At 57.2% G+C, this 14,364-nt stretch overlaps 1 protein-coding gene across 3 annotated transcripts; it reads right to left on the minus strand.

Annotated features, from left to right (window-relative positions):
• Positions 1 to 4,857: 4,857 nt before the first annotated feature.
• LOC119521757 (cytochrome P450 2S1) lies at positions 4,858 to 14,156 on the minus strand. Of its 3 annotated transcripts, none has more exons than XM_037820385.1 (9): positions 13,659 to 14,155; positions 12,620 to 12,785; positions 11,067 to 11,216; positions 10,540 to 10,610; positions 10,244 to 10,423; positions 9,290 to 9,431; positions 7,949 to 8,136; positions 6,086 to 6,227; positions 4,858 to 5,912 (listed from the first exon to the last, which is right to left on the minus strand). In XM_037820385.1, exons 1-9 carry the CDS (start codon positions 13,839 to 13,841, stop codon positions 5,731 to 5,733), a joined length of 1,404 nt encoding a protein of 467 aa, XP_037676313.1. In that variant the 5' UTR covers positions 13,842 to 14,155; the 3' UTR covers positions 4,858 to 5,730. The 3 variants fall into 3 exon arrangements, with proteins under 3 accessions (XP_037676313.1, XP_037676312.1, XP_037676314.1); XM_037820384.1 differs by having other exon boundaries at positions 10,540 to 10,700; XM_037820386.1 differs by having other exon boundaries at positions 5,770 to 5,912; positions 9,297 to 9,431; positions 10,540 to 10,700; positions 13,659 to 14,156.
• Between the last annotated feature and the right edge of the window lie 208 nt (positions 14,157 to 14,364).

Consider the following 14,364-nt stretch of genomic DNA (forward strand, 5'->3'; position numbering starts at 1 on the left):
ACGCTCAGACATCCACAGGCAGAGGCTGGGACAGGCAGAGACACGCAGAGGGACCGGGCCGTGCAGGGGCACGCTGCAGCCCACAGACACCCTCAGGCAAGCGGGGCGAGGGACTCCAGTCCCGGAGAAACCTCTGCGACAGGGGCACTTGCGGGCGCTGTGGACCCTCGGACGCCCGGAGGGACACACACATCCAGTCAGACAAGAAAATAGACGCACCCAGGCGGACAAACACAGAAACTCAAGAGCTACAGTCAAAGACGCGGGAAAAGCAGAGAGCCTGGAACCATCAGCACAGACAGGCAGATGGAAGGGAAACAGAGTCACAGGTGCACAAAAAGCCAGGCACCCTGATTCATGGACACGGAGAAACAGGAGTGCACTCAGCTACACAGAAACACACAGCCAGCACGGGAGCAGACCCACAGTCAGCCAAACTGACATGTGCATGAAGCAACTCAGCTCCTGGTGTACACTCAGCCCCCAGCCCTGGGCCCTCCACCAGGCCCTGAGCCCAGGGCATGTCCTTTCCCTACAGAGGCCTGGGAAACAGAGGGAACTTGAGTCCAGGGTCTTCACTGCCCCTCTGGGACTGCAATGGTGGCCTCTTGGCTCCATCAGATCCCATCCCATCCCCTCGGTGCAGGCCTCCCCAACAGTGTGATGGAGCAGAGAGAACCCCGGGCAGGGGCTGGGGTGGGCAGGGTCCCAGATTTGCTGGGGGTTACTGGGCCAGGGTTACAACAGGAATTCAGGCTCTGGGGGCTTCAGGGGCTCCAGGGGGTGATGTCTGCATCCTCTCCGGGCCTGTCCCTCAGAACACCTCCGTGCACCCTGCTTTGCCTAGAACCAGGCCCTTGTGGGAAGGTGGAATCCCTGGGGCAGTCTGGCCTGCTGGTCAAGGCCAGAGCCTTGGCATCCCCCAGACCGGGGTCAGAACCCCAGCTCTACCACTAACCCACTGCAAGACCTCAGGCAAGTGTCTGGCCTCCCCGGGCCTCAGCTTACTCATCTGTAAAATGGGAATAAACAGAGATGCCCCCCCACCTCAGCGGGAGAGCGGGAGGATGACCCAGCCAGGGCACTGGCCGTCCTTAGCAAGCGGGGTCGGCTCTGACAAGGCCCCGATGGTTTCAACAGCTCAGCTCTGGTGGTCTCTGCTCTCCATTGCTGTCTGGCTCTGGCGGGGTTGTGTGTCCTGACAATGGGGTTGTGTTGGCGCTGGTGCATGTCATCTGTGTCCCCGTGTCTTGCACACAGGGTCTGTGCAAGAGCAGGCTGGGTGCTCCCCAGCCTCGACTGCCTGGATAGGGGCACCTCTACCCCTCACCCCAAAGTCCTACCCATTTCACCTCCAATGCCCTCTCGCCTGCCCCCTTCTCCCCAGCCCCAGGGGTCCAGCCCCATCCTCTCCTGGCTGGGTGCCCACCCTGTCCTCGACTTTTGTGCCCTCCACCCCATCTCCTGTTCTGCAGTTGGAGGGGCTGTTTCTGAAACTCAGAGTCGCAGGGCTGTTGCTTCCCTGCTGAACCGTGGCCCCTCACTTCCCACGGGTAAGCGCCCAGGCTCTCGGATCTGGCCTCACTGAGCTGTCTCATCCATCTTGCCACCCAAGACTGACCCCCGGGGCCCTCCTGGGCAGCCCTCCACCCTGCAGTCAGTTCCCAAGTCCCGTGGATTCAGCTTCACAAACCTCCCCCCCACCACACCCCTTCCCAGTGCCCGCTTCTGGGGTTCCTGCTCTGACCCGGTGGTCTACCTCCCCTTCTCCAGGCTGTCTCCCAGGCAGGGCCATGTTTCTCAATCCCCAATCAAACCCTTCCCTTCTCTTGACCTAACCTTCCAAGACAATCCCCCAAACTCATTACTGAAGCCTGTAAGCCCCCCCTTATCTCCACTGGACCCTCCCTCCCCAGGCTTCTTTCACTTCCTGACGTAAAGAGCCTCCTCCCAGGCCTCAGAGCCTCCCCGCCAACTCGCAGAGCAGCTGCCCTGCCCCCCACCCAGGTCTGATCTGGGTCGCATGTTGCTCACTTACTCTCTGTCCTCTTCTTTGGCAACACTGCATGTGTCGTCATTACACATTTACTGGTGTGATTATGTGTTTCGTGTCTGTCCCCTCCCACGGGCCTGTGGGCGCTGGGAGGGCAGGGACCAGGTTTATCTCCATCCCCACCACCCTTGTAAAAGGCCTGCCATGAATTAATAATCTTGGCATTTTCGGGGGGTGCCCATATGTACAACAGTCTCTCTTCACTTGTGTGAATCTGCTGGGGATTCCACATTCCAAGGGGAAGAGAGGTGACAATCAAATGCATATTCACCAGGGGGTGAGATGGGCAGTGAAGAAAAATAAAGCAGGGGGCAGGATGGGGAGAGGGTGGTCAGATTGGGATCTAAAGTAAATCAGGAAGCGAGCCCTGTGGGGAAGAGTGTTCCTGGCAGAGGGATCAGCCAGTGCAAAGGCCCAGAGGCAGGAACTGCGGGAAGACTCTGTGGCTGGAGCAGATGAAGGGGGGGGAAGGGGGAGGTGAGATCAGAGACCACATCGTGTAGGGTCCTAGGCTGGAGAAGACTTTGGCCTTTCTTCTAGCTTGATGGGAGCCATGAAGAGGAGGGGGCAGTGGGGGAGATCTTTGAGCAGGGGAGAGAACTGGTTTGATTTATATTTTTAAAGGATCCCTCCACTAAGGCCAGAAAGTGAAAGGTTGATGGGGACCCTCCTTGTTTTGTGATCGGGACCTGGACACAGAGCTTCAGCATCCCAAACCGTGGACGTGATATTGCAATGTGGTGCAATAAGGGATCTGGCATCTATTGGGCAATTCCCAGTTTCCAGAAGGTCCTGGGAATGGAGGGACATCTTAACACCATAGAGATGCTGTCAGCCAAATCCAGAATATGAGAGCATACATATTGCGTAGATGGCAAATGACTGTTTTTATTTCCCAAGAAATAGTATTAAAAAGGAGGGGGTGGGGAAAAAGGATAAAATAAACAAAAATTAAAAAGGATGGGGAGCCGATTCAAAAAACTTGACTGATATTCAGATAAGGGCACTGTGTGCCGGACCTGTCTTTGCACCCTGATTTGAACAAGTCACCTCTAAAATACATTATGAGGCCAGTGAGGACACTATCTTTGTATTCACATATTTGTATTTGCTATTACAGAATTGTCAGCTGTGATGGGCGTGATGGTACGTAGGTACGTAGTTTTGATTTTGCAAGTCAACCTGAGCTAATGATAAATGGATTGCCCAAATATTTAGGGGAAGTGGCATTGACGTAGCAGTGTAGCAAAATGGCCAGGGGGGATTGTTACTGATGTTCTCACAAACATTGGGGACTGACGGCTTGGTATGCTGAGCCTCTAACTTGGGGCTTGCCCCTATGAAGCTTGTTACTGCAAAGGAGAGGCTAAACCTGCTTATAACTGTGCCTGAGAGTCTCCCCTTGAGTGCCTCTTTGTTGCTCAGATGTGGCCCTCTCTCTCTCTAGCTAAGCCACCTCGACAGGTGATCTCACTGCCCTCCCCCCTACGTGGGACCTGACTCCCAGGGGTGTAAATCTCCCTGGCAACGCAGGATATGACTCCTGGGGATGAATCTAGACCCGGCATCATGGGATTGAGAACATCTTCTTGACCAAAAGGGGGAAGCAAAATGAAAGAAATAAAGCTTCAGTGGCTGAAAGATTTCAAATGGAGTCGAGAGGTCACTCTGGTGGACATTCTTACGCACTACATAGATAATACTTTTTAGGTTTTAATGCATTGGAGTAGCTAGAAGTAAATACCTGAAACTATCAAACTCCAACCCAGTAGCTTTGACTCTTGAAGATGATTGTGTAACAATGTAGCTTACAAGGGGTAACTGTGTGATCATGAAAACCTTTTGAATTGCATTCCCTTTATCCAGGGTATGGATGGATGAATAGAAAAATGGGGACAAAAACGAAACGAAAAATAGAGTGGAATGGGGGGATGATTTGGGTGTTCTTTTTTACTTTTATTTTTTATTCTTATTCTTTCTGGTGTAAGGAAAATGTTCAAAAATAGATTGGAGTGATGAATGCATAACCATATGATAGTACTGTGAACACTGGATTGTATACCATGGATGATTGTATGGTATGTGAACATATCTCAATAAAACTGAATTAAAAAAAAAAAAAAAGCCAGTGGGAGAATCTGGGAGCACATGAGTGTCCCCCATAAACGCCTTCAACTTTTCTGTGCGTTTGAAAACTTTCATCATAATATGTCAGGGGCAAAATGTTTTTAGCTGTTAGAGCATATTGATTATATTCTGGAATTTGCTTGAAAGTGATTTTTAAAATGTGATAGGTGAAATAAAGGGACAGATGAAATAAAAATAACAGGAAGTGGATGGTTAACTGAATGGTGGGTGGGTGATGGGCACCTGGGGGGGTCATTGGGCTGTTCTCTCTACCTTGGGGTGTGTTTGGAAATTGCCATACTAAATAATTAAGAAATAAAAAGACGCCTCTAGTTTCCTGGATGAGAGAAGGCTGGGAAGAAAAGGGTGGTGGTAGGAACACGAAGCGGGGCTGTGAGGTGAGGGTCTGTTTGTCACCGGAGCCTGTTTTCAGATTCAGGGAGTTCCCAGAGCCCGGCTTCGGTGAGGAAGGGGGTGCTCTGGTGCTGCAGACCTCCCTGCGCCCCCTTCCCACCTCAGGGCCCCAGCCCGACCCACCCCCTTGGCCCCCACACCCAGCTGCACATCTGGTGCTGATGTCAACAACCGGGGTGGGTGGGAGCCGTGTTTTTCGGCTCCTGCCCGGCCTTGGGAGGGGGGACTGGGAGGGGTTTCGGACAGAGTCACAAACCCACAAGTGGGCCAGAAAGAAACTGTTTTATTGCAAAACGGGAGTTTCAAGTGACCAGGCCAGACGGAGCCTCTTCTTCGGCCCGCTGAGCCCCTTCCACTGGGTCCAGCTGGGGCTTGGACTTTGAGCCGGGGGGTCAGTGTGCTTGCAGGGGGAGAGGAGGCTTTCAGCATGGTTACAGAAGCCAGGGTGGGGTGGGGGGGCTCCTCCGCCCTGAGGGCCCCTGTGTGGCCAAGTTCAGTGGGTTCACTGGAAGCACAACTGCAGACTGAGGACGTGTTTGTGTTTGGGAGAACTGGGGGAGCAGGATGTCCTTGAGGGCTAAAGATGTGTCCATGTGTCCGTGAGTGGTGTGCCTCAGTGGGAGGAACGTTCAGTGACATGAGCTGGGAAGGGCGTGTGCTGCTCTTTCTTGAGCCAGGCTCCCGGAGACGGTGGCCCTCAATACATTTGATGAATGAGGAGGGGGCGTGGGCCGTGTTCACGCGTGGCCGTGACTCGGGAAGGTGGCAGCCCAGTGTCCACGTGTGGGCCATGAGTCCAGGGGCACCGGGTGTGAGTTGGTGGGTCCCCTGGGCACGTGGTCGCGACTCCCGACGGTGAGCTGATCCCTGCAGAGTGCTGGGTGGCCGGGTTCCCACGGTTGAGTGGCTCCGCGTGGGTGTGTGGCTTTGTGTGTCGTGGGCCGGGTGAGCGTGGCCCTCTGTCAGCCCTGTGGACGGCTATGCTGTGAATCGGGTGTCTGACTCTAGAAAGCAGCTACAGGTGTGTGCATGTGGCTGCCTGCTGTGCAGACGCACGGCTCTGGAGAATGCATGTCCACGCCCGTGGCAGCCGGCACCCCCGTGGCTCCCCCTGGTCCACACGTGTGGAGTGGAGGTCAGCGAGGCTGGACCTGCAGCTGGTAGGCTGGGGGGATGTTGGCAAAGCCGCTGACAGCTGGCTGGAGGCCCAGGGCAGCTGGCGGGCAGGGGCTGTCCAGGGAGAAGGCCTGCAGGATGGCGGTGAAGAGGACAAAGAGCTCTGCTCTCGCCAGGCCCTCCCCGAGGCAGACACGCTTCCCTGGAGAGAGAGGGAGACGGGGCTGAGCCGGATCTCCTCACACCCAGGTGCACAGAAGGAAAGGTGGGCAGCAGGGGGTGCAGGGGAGGTGTGATGGCGGGTGGGGGTCTGGGGAAGGGGCCCCCAGCAGGTGCAGACGCCCAGAGCCAGCCTGGACTGGGCCCTGCAGATACCTAAGGAGAAGGGCAGGAACGCCTCGTGCTTCTTGAACCGTCCGTCCTTGTCGAGGAAACGGCCTGGGTTGAACAACTCTGGCTGCTCGAAGACCTCAGGGTCATGCAGGACGGAGCCAAGGAGGGGAAAGACCTCCGTGCCCTGAAAAGAAAAAAAAAAAATAAACCCACAGCTCTCCCTCATCTCCCCAGTCCATTCAGTGCCCGGGCAGCACATGTGACTCCAGAGCACAGGGATACCCGTTCCCAAAACGTAACGACTGCCCCAGCATCTATTGAGTGCTTATTACAGGCCGGTACTTTATATTGTCTCATACGTAAAATGTATGTTTTACACACACACACACATGCACACACACACTAACTCACTGAATCTTTTTAACAAGCAGAGGAGGTAGGAACTAATATCATCCCCAGGTTAAAGATGGGAAAACAGGCCCAGAGAATTTAAGCAACTTGCCCAAAGTAACTGGACATGGCAGAGCTTGGTATTTTTACTTAAAAAAATATTTTTTTAAATTTCAACTTTGGAGTTTTGCTATGATTCAGCTGTGTCTGCCCTATGCCACCTGGTTCAGAGCCAGCTTCTCCCACTGTGGTCTTCCGCGAGTGGTGGCGAGGGGGTGGGTGGGAGCCATCCGTGAAGGCTCCCCCGCCCAGGTTTGGGGAGAGTGGAAGCCCCTCTCGACCAGACAAGAACTGCCACGTTCCCAGGGCTGTAAGGTGGAGGATGAAGGTGGGAGCAGATGAGAAGGGGAGAGAACCTTCTCTGCTAGGGACTTTGGTTAGCACGGGAGGTGGGAATGTGAGGTGTCTCCAGAAGACCCCACCCTGTTACTGCTCTTAAAATCAGAAAGAGGCAGACTGTGGTTAAAGTACAGGCTCTGGGTTCAAACTCTGCTTCCACTCCTTGCAGGCTGGGTGACCTTGACAGATTTTCGAATCTTCCTCAGCCTCAGTTTCTTCATCTTTAAAATGGGCACAAAAATGGTATAGGGTTGCTTTGCAGATTTAAATAAGGGTCATACATATGTAATGTATTTAAAATAGTACCCGGCACAGGGCAGGACCTCAATTATTGTCACCAGCTGTTATTTTTATCAATATCTGTAGTTACACTAGCAATGGCTGCTGCTGCCTTATATGCAGACCCCGCCCCCTGCCCCCATCCTGTACCAGCAGCAGAGTGGGTGCTTTACAAGCATTATCTCATTGATTGCTTAAAACCCCATTTGGTACTTTTATCGCTCCCAATTTAGAGAGGGGGATATTGATGCTCAAAGGGTGAAGTTATGTGCCCAGGGTTCCAGCTAGAAAATGGCAGAACCCGATTCTAACTGCCGCGGGTTTGATTCCACCCTGAGGTGGGTCCGAGGCGCTTCCAGTTTCTGGGGAGACATCGCCCCCTGGTGGTGCTGTTGTGAAGCTGTTCCTGGAATGAAGGAGCAGGAAGGGAGTGTGTGTGCGTGTGTGTGCGTGCGTGCGTGTGTGTGTGCGTGTGTGCATGTGTGTGTCCGCAGCAGGGGCTGAGGAGTGAGCTCTGGACTCGCGTCTCAGTTCTCAAATTGCTTCCTGGCCTGTCACTTCATCACAGGATCCCAACCACCTCGGAAGGGGGTAGAATTAGGGTGCCTGCGAGGCAAAGGGTGAGAGCAACAAAGAGAGGGAGGCGAGAGAGAGAGAGAGAGAGAGAGAGAGAGAGTGTGAGAGAGAGAGAGAGAGAGAGAGAGAGAGAGAGAGAGAGAGAGAGAGAGAAGGAGGAAGAGAGAGAAAAAGTCCAGGAGAAACAGAGACGCCAACAGACTCAGGTCTCTGGACACAGACAACACTGGGCAGGAGCTGGGGGTCTGCCTGCGTACCCACCTGGGGCAGGGTGTACCCCCGGAAGCAGGTGGTCTGTGTGAGGGCACGGGGCACGCCCATGGGCACCAGCGCCAGCAGCCGCTGAGCCTCGTGCAGGACCGCGTCTGTGTACGGGAGGCGGGTGCGGTCCCCCAAGCCTGGCGTCCGGCCGGGCCCCAGCTCCCGCGCCAGCTCCTCCTGGATACGCGCTGCAGGATGTTAAGGAGAAAGGAGGGGGTGTGTGGTGCTCCTTCCCTCGGGAGCCCCAGCCCTGACTGTCTTGTTGAGTGACCGTGGTTTGGGGTGAGGCCAGCAGGCTGGCAAGGGGAGCCCCCCACAGCCCCAGCCCTCGCTGAGCCTGGGCCCCCCACATCCTGGGTGCTGGGCATTTAATCTATCATGCCCTAATTCCCACAGCAACCCTGCCAGACAGGTACCTTTATCTATCCCCATTTCTCAGATGAGAGAGCCAGAGTCACTTGTTTGAAGTCACAGTGGAGTCCACTCCACCAGGCCCCAAATCCCATCTTTTGGGGCAGTGCACCCACCTCCTTGACAGCATTTAACACAGCTGATTGGCCCTGAGATGGCCAAGACCAGGGCTTGGCCTGGCCCTCCCTCACCCTTGTGGCTTCAGTTTCCAGCCCTGCTCTGACATCCCCATTTGTTTTCATCCTTAGTCTTGTCCCAGCTAGTCTCACGGCCTCCTGGATGTTTTCCCCCAGGTGTCCCTCAGGCTCGTCCCACTTGAATCGTCCCCAACCAGCCTCATTGTCTCCCCTGAAACCAGCTCCTCCTCTCTCCTGTCCCCCCAACATCAGGGTGGTCCGACAATCCCCCAGAGCCCTGAGTCCCACTGCCCTGTCATTCTCCCCGACATTGCCCCTCAGCCATCTGAGAGCACCCTTCCCGCAGCTACCCCCTCCTTCCCCCCGCTGCTCCTCTCCTGTGGGGACCCTGTCCCATCTGCCTCCCTGGGCTTCCAGCTTCCACTCCCACTCCCTGCAATCCACCTCTGCAGGGCGGCCAGAGGGATTTTTCCAAAATGCAAATTTTGGCCCTGCCCTCCCCTGCTCGAGGTTTTTTCTGTGGCTCCTCACGGCTAAGAACCAGGCACAAAACAGTACCGAGGTGACGAGGGCCTGTGTGAGCCAACCCTGGCAGCCAGCCGTCTCCTGCCTCCTGTCTCGCCCCACCTCACACTGCCACCCGCCGCCCCGCCCCCCGACTTCTCACTCCGCAGACACCCTGAGCCCCACGCTGGTTCTCGCCTCCAGGATCTGGCTCCGGCCGTCCCTCTGCCCGATCATCCTCTTCCCCTCCCAGCAAATCCCAGGACCTGGCTGGTGGAAACGGCCCTACCATGAACCTGAGGGTATTTCAGCAGCAGCAGGAGGGCATAGCGGACTGTGGCGCTGACCGTCACCGTTCCCGCGAACAGCAGATAAATGACGGTCATCAGCAAATTCTTCTCAGTGAATTCTGTGTCTGGGTCTTTTTCTTCCTGGGAGAAACCAGGCAGAAGGGCTCAGAGAACACAGGCTGCGGGGAGAAGAGGCCAGGGCAACCAGGCTTGGGGTGCAGCACGGCAAGTTAAAGCTTTCCTGGGGAGTCTAAATAATGCCTGGGAAGGTTGGGAAGTGAGTTCTTGATATTACTTCTCAAATGTTTTATTTTAAAAACTGAAAGAGAAAAGACTTGGGACCACAGGATTAGGAAAACCGTTCTCTCTCTTCATGAGGAGGGCAGCTGCATTTGTTCAAAGGATGTGTCCCTGAATATCTCCCCAAACTGCAAAATTTGTACAATTCAAAATGAGTTGTTTTCTGTAGGAGCCCCCTTAATGCTAATTTTCTCATCCAATAATAATTGCTCTCCCATAATTAACATATGAGAGTATGTACTAATGAATATAATTTGATATCTTCATAATAAATGATTTTAATTCTCATAAAATGTCCTGTGTGGGTGGGGGAGGTGATCATGGGAATTGCTGGTGGTGGGACACGGGGGACTGGAGGGAGGAGAAAGGGGACAGAGACCCCAACACTCAAGCACAATTGAGGTGGGGGCTGGGGGTGGGGAGAGGCGGTGAGAACAAGGCACTGAAAGAGACAGACAGATGAACACACACCATATGCCCACACACACAGACGACACACTTAGACACACACTCACACAGACAACACACTGTCGCACACACACTCATGCAGAGATAAACAAACACAGAGAGATGGTGAGCGGTACCAGGCAGAGATCCCCCAGCTCTGCCCGGCCAAGGGCAAGCCAGGCCACCAGCCCCCGACCTCCGCCCACCTGCGCCATCTTCAGCAGGAAGGCATCGACGACGTCGCGTGCGGGGCCCGAGATGTCCAGGCTCGCCTGGTGCCGCAGCACCTGCTGGACGGCGAAGGCAGCCAGGGTGCCCACGTGGCTGAGGAGCTGCGCCTGGGTGCCTGGTAGGGGCTGCAGAAGCCAGGAGAACATCTCGTAGGTCTGCGGGGAGAAAGACGGCTGGTTCTCGGCGGGGGGGGCCTGGCCCTGCAGGTGGGACAGAAGGGATGCTCTGGGGGTTACTGGAAAGAGGTGAGGAAGGAGTCCCACCCACTTACCTGGCCCCACGGGGAGCTTATCCCCAGCAGAGTGCCGCCAGCAGCTCGGACCACAGCCTGGAACTCCTCATCCGCATAGGGGAAGCGGAGGCCAAAGACGAGGGAGCAGACGATGTTGGAGGTGGCCTGGGCCAGCAGCAGGGAGGGGTCGAAGGGCCGCCCTGGGAGGGCAGGGAGGGGGCTGTGAAGGAGACTGGCAGAGGGGAGTGGACCGGGAGGCGGGAGTCAACCTACAGATACAGAGTGTACGCGGGACACGACCAGAGACAGACAGACAGCATGACAGACAGATAAGGAGAGAGTCAGACAGCATGACAGACGAGGAGAGGGACAGCAGGGAGACAGATAGACAAAGAGAGAAAAAGAGTCAAAAGTCAGTGAGAGACAGACAGACAAGAAAGTAGACAGACACAGGGTGAAGGTGAATAAAACCCCCAGCTCAGGCCTTGGGTCCGAGGCCTCCCCTCCACTTCCCCGTGGGTCCCTTGGGGGGCTGCAGGGCCTCCACCTGGCTGGCTCCCACTGACCTTGCGTCTCCTGGAGGGCCTCCACCAGGCGCCGGGCCTCAGCCTGGATCAGCTCCTCGCCTTCCCGCCTCCCCATGCCCAGGTCCCGCAGAGCCAGGGTGGTGAACCTCCTCAGCTGCCGCCAGCGCCCCCCATTGGCGAAGAAAACCCCTGTGGAGAAGGCTGGTGTCTGGGAGGGGCTGGCCCCTTCCTCCCAGGGAGGAGCCCCGTGGGGGTCTCTCCAGGCTCTACACCCAGCCAGCCCAGGTTGTGAAAATGCACAACCCACCCTGGCTCCTCCATCCTCTGACCCGGGGTCAGAGGGTGACATTCTCCCGAAAAGCTGGGAGCTGGGGCTATGCAGCCCTGTCTGATCTGAGCCCTGCTCTGGACAGAGCCTTCCCGTGTTCCTAGCTGGGCGTCCCTGCCTGGAGTGGCCCCTACAGGCCTCCTGGTGGGTGTCCCCAAATGACCTCAGCATCTCCGGTGACTCTGCAACCCCCCTCCCCATCCTCGTCTCAGCCCGCTACCCCCTGTCCCCTGGCCAGAGCCCCCAGATGCCTCTCCCAGCAGCCCCAGGGCCTGTCCCCTTGGCTTGCTAAGCTTCTCTCCCCCGACCACCACTCCTGCCTCCCGAGGGACCCTCCCCTGGTGCCGCCCCATCCTCTCCCCGGGTTCCCAGTCTCCTTCAGTTTTGACCCCTCCACACAGCCCTTCCCGGCCTAAAACCCACCGCTTCCAGGAAAACAATGTGCGTGACTCACGGGCCCAGCGTGGCCGGCTCCCACCGACTTCTCCCTCTCCAGCTGCATTACTCATCCCGCCACAACCCCGCTCAGCTGCTCTCGCTTCCTCAAAGATGCCATAGGGCCCCTCCAAGCCTTTGCCCCGTTGCCTCTGCCTGGGGGGCTCCCACACTGCAGGTCTCTGTCCCCGGGCCTGTGTCCGGCCCTCAAAGCTGCACCTTGCTCAGCAATTTTACTCCCCCTTCCACCGCCTCAGGATGAGTCTTCTCTCCCACAGTAAGAGACGGCACCGCACCTGTCATTGTCACTTCCGTGTCCCCAGCACCCAGAACAGGGACAGGCACAGTGGAAATTTGAATGAACTAGTTTTTCTTTTCTTTTTCGTGCCTCCCCTGTTCTGGCCCTGATCCCCTGGACTGCCACCACGTCTCCCCATGGACCTAGGTGGTTGGGACAGCAGGGCTGGGGTGGCCTAGTCACTGCTCAGTTCCTGGTCCCACTTGGACTTTCTGCTTTTAGTCGTAGCACAGGGAATACAGTTTTTATATTCTGCGTGTTGGCCTAACAGTTCCTGGGGGCAGCTTCGAAGTCCCCCTCTGCCTCTGGAAGCCTCAGGGCCTTGCCAGAGCAGTGACGACAGTGCCAGCACGTGGCAATTGCCAAACACTTATAGGTGCCTGACCCCACCCTCATGCAGTCCTCGGGGTCGCACCCCATTCCCATTTCACTGCCCAGAGGAGACACTGATCCCGTGCGAAGGTCACATGCCAGCAGGTGGTGGCGGGCTCTGAGCGAAGGCCCCGGCCCCCAGCTCCCCCCACGACTCACCATGGCCGTCGAAGGTCCCGTGCAGGGTCGCCAACAGCCCGCGGCCGCTGAACTCCTCGGCGTGGCCTCCCAGAGCCTCGCGCACGGCTTCGTGGCCAACAAGGACCACCACGTGTCGCCGGGGCCCCAGGTACACCGTGAACACTTGTCCATACTTCTTACTCAGCTGGGGCAACGGGGGAGATGGGGTGGGTGTTGGGGGGGTGGGCTGCAGCCTCCTTCTGCCCAGGGAAGATCTGGCTTCCACTCCGTCTACAAGGAGTCTCCCTCTGTCATCGCCCCCTCCCCCGGCAGAAGTAGCCCCCTTAGGAGGCTCAGTTCTTTTTTTTCACTGGGGTCCCAGGCCTCCTTACCAGAGATCCCCCAAGCTCCTTCATCAACACAACCTCCAGCCCCCACCCCCTTACCTCCTGCAGAGCCCTAAACTCTGACCCTAGGACAACCCCCCTCCCACCCCTACAAATAACAGCAAAAATGGGCAGCTGAAGTTTTTTGCCCCCCAATTTTTTTTCTCTCTCTCAGCTCTTTCTTGGTCTCTTTCACTTCTCTTTCCCTGGAACTTCCAGCTCCCTCACAGCTGAGCTCCACCGCTACCACCACCCCTGGCAGATTCTCTCAGCCTGGAACCCCTGGTACCCCAACATCTTCAGCTCTCCTCTGATCCTGGAGCTCTCCAGCCTCTTCTCTGGCTGGGACCCCTCCCCCTTTTCTTCTCTGTTCCCAGACATCTCCACCCCCTCCTCGGGATGCTTCACCCCCTATCTCCCCCTGAGGCAAGCCCACCTTCATCAGCTTCTCTTCTGCGTCAGGACTCCATGCCTCTCCACTTCCACCCCTCGCCCCAGCTACCTTCCCGGCGTTCTGTGGGCAGAGGCCCCTGCCCCTCCTGGCCCTGTGCTCCCACCCCAGGAGGAACCCCTGCCTTCCCTGCCTTGGACCCCTCCTCCACCCCCTCTCAGGGCAGCTTTAGCCCTTTACCCTGGGACCCCATCCCCTCTCTGCCCTGGACCCTTGTCCCTGCCTGCTCCTGGCTGCACACCTGCAGGAGGCTGGAGTACAGCGCCCCGGGCCGGAGCTGCAGGAGGTTCCCCAGCAGCGGCAGCGGCGTGGGCCCGGGGGGCAGTTGGCCTCGGGTGCGGGTCCCGGGCAACGCCCGCGCCAGAAGCAGCAACAGCAGCAGCAGGAGCAGGAGCAGCTGCGCCCAGGTGCCGACCAGCTCCATCTCGGCGGGTCACTCCTTCTAGTTCCCAGACTCTCCACGCGCTTGGACCATTTAGGCACGGGAGCCAGGCGGCACCCTCCTCACCGAAATCAGGCGGAGGTGGGTGGGACAGTTAACCCCCTCCCCCTGCCAGGCGGCTGAACATTTTTCCCCCGCCTCCGGACTTCACCCAGACCACTGCCGCCGCCTGGGGTCGAGGATTCGCGGCGAATGGATGTCTCGCAGGTCCGGCAGGTTTGCGCGGGGCTGTGGGGTGGAGACAGCGGGCTGGGCCCCTGGCAGGGCGGGGGCCATCGGGAGGAACCTGAAAACCCGGGCCTTCGCCCTGGCCGCCTGCCCACCCGGGCGGCTCCGCCCCTCGCCGGGCGGTGACCCAGCGCCCCAGCCCCCAGCGCCTTCCTCCCTCCCGCTCCTCTTTGTAATTGGGGTGCGCATTCGTGTGTGCATGTGTGGTCTTTGAGCCTAGTCCTCCAGGGTCTTACATTTTCACCACAAACTCATCTCAACGTCAAAGAATCGGAGG

The sequence above is a fragment of the Choloepus didactylus genome, chromosome 27 (assembly GCF_015220235.1).
Source record: "Choloepus didactylus isolate mChoDid1 chromosome 27, mChoDid1.pri, whole genome shotgun sequence".
Taxonomy (NCBI): domain Eukaryota; kingdom Metazoa; phylum Chordata; class Mammalia; order Pilosa; family Megalonychidae; genus Choloepus; species Choloepus didactylus.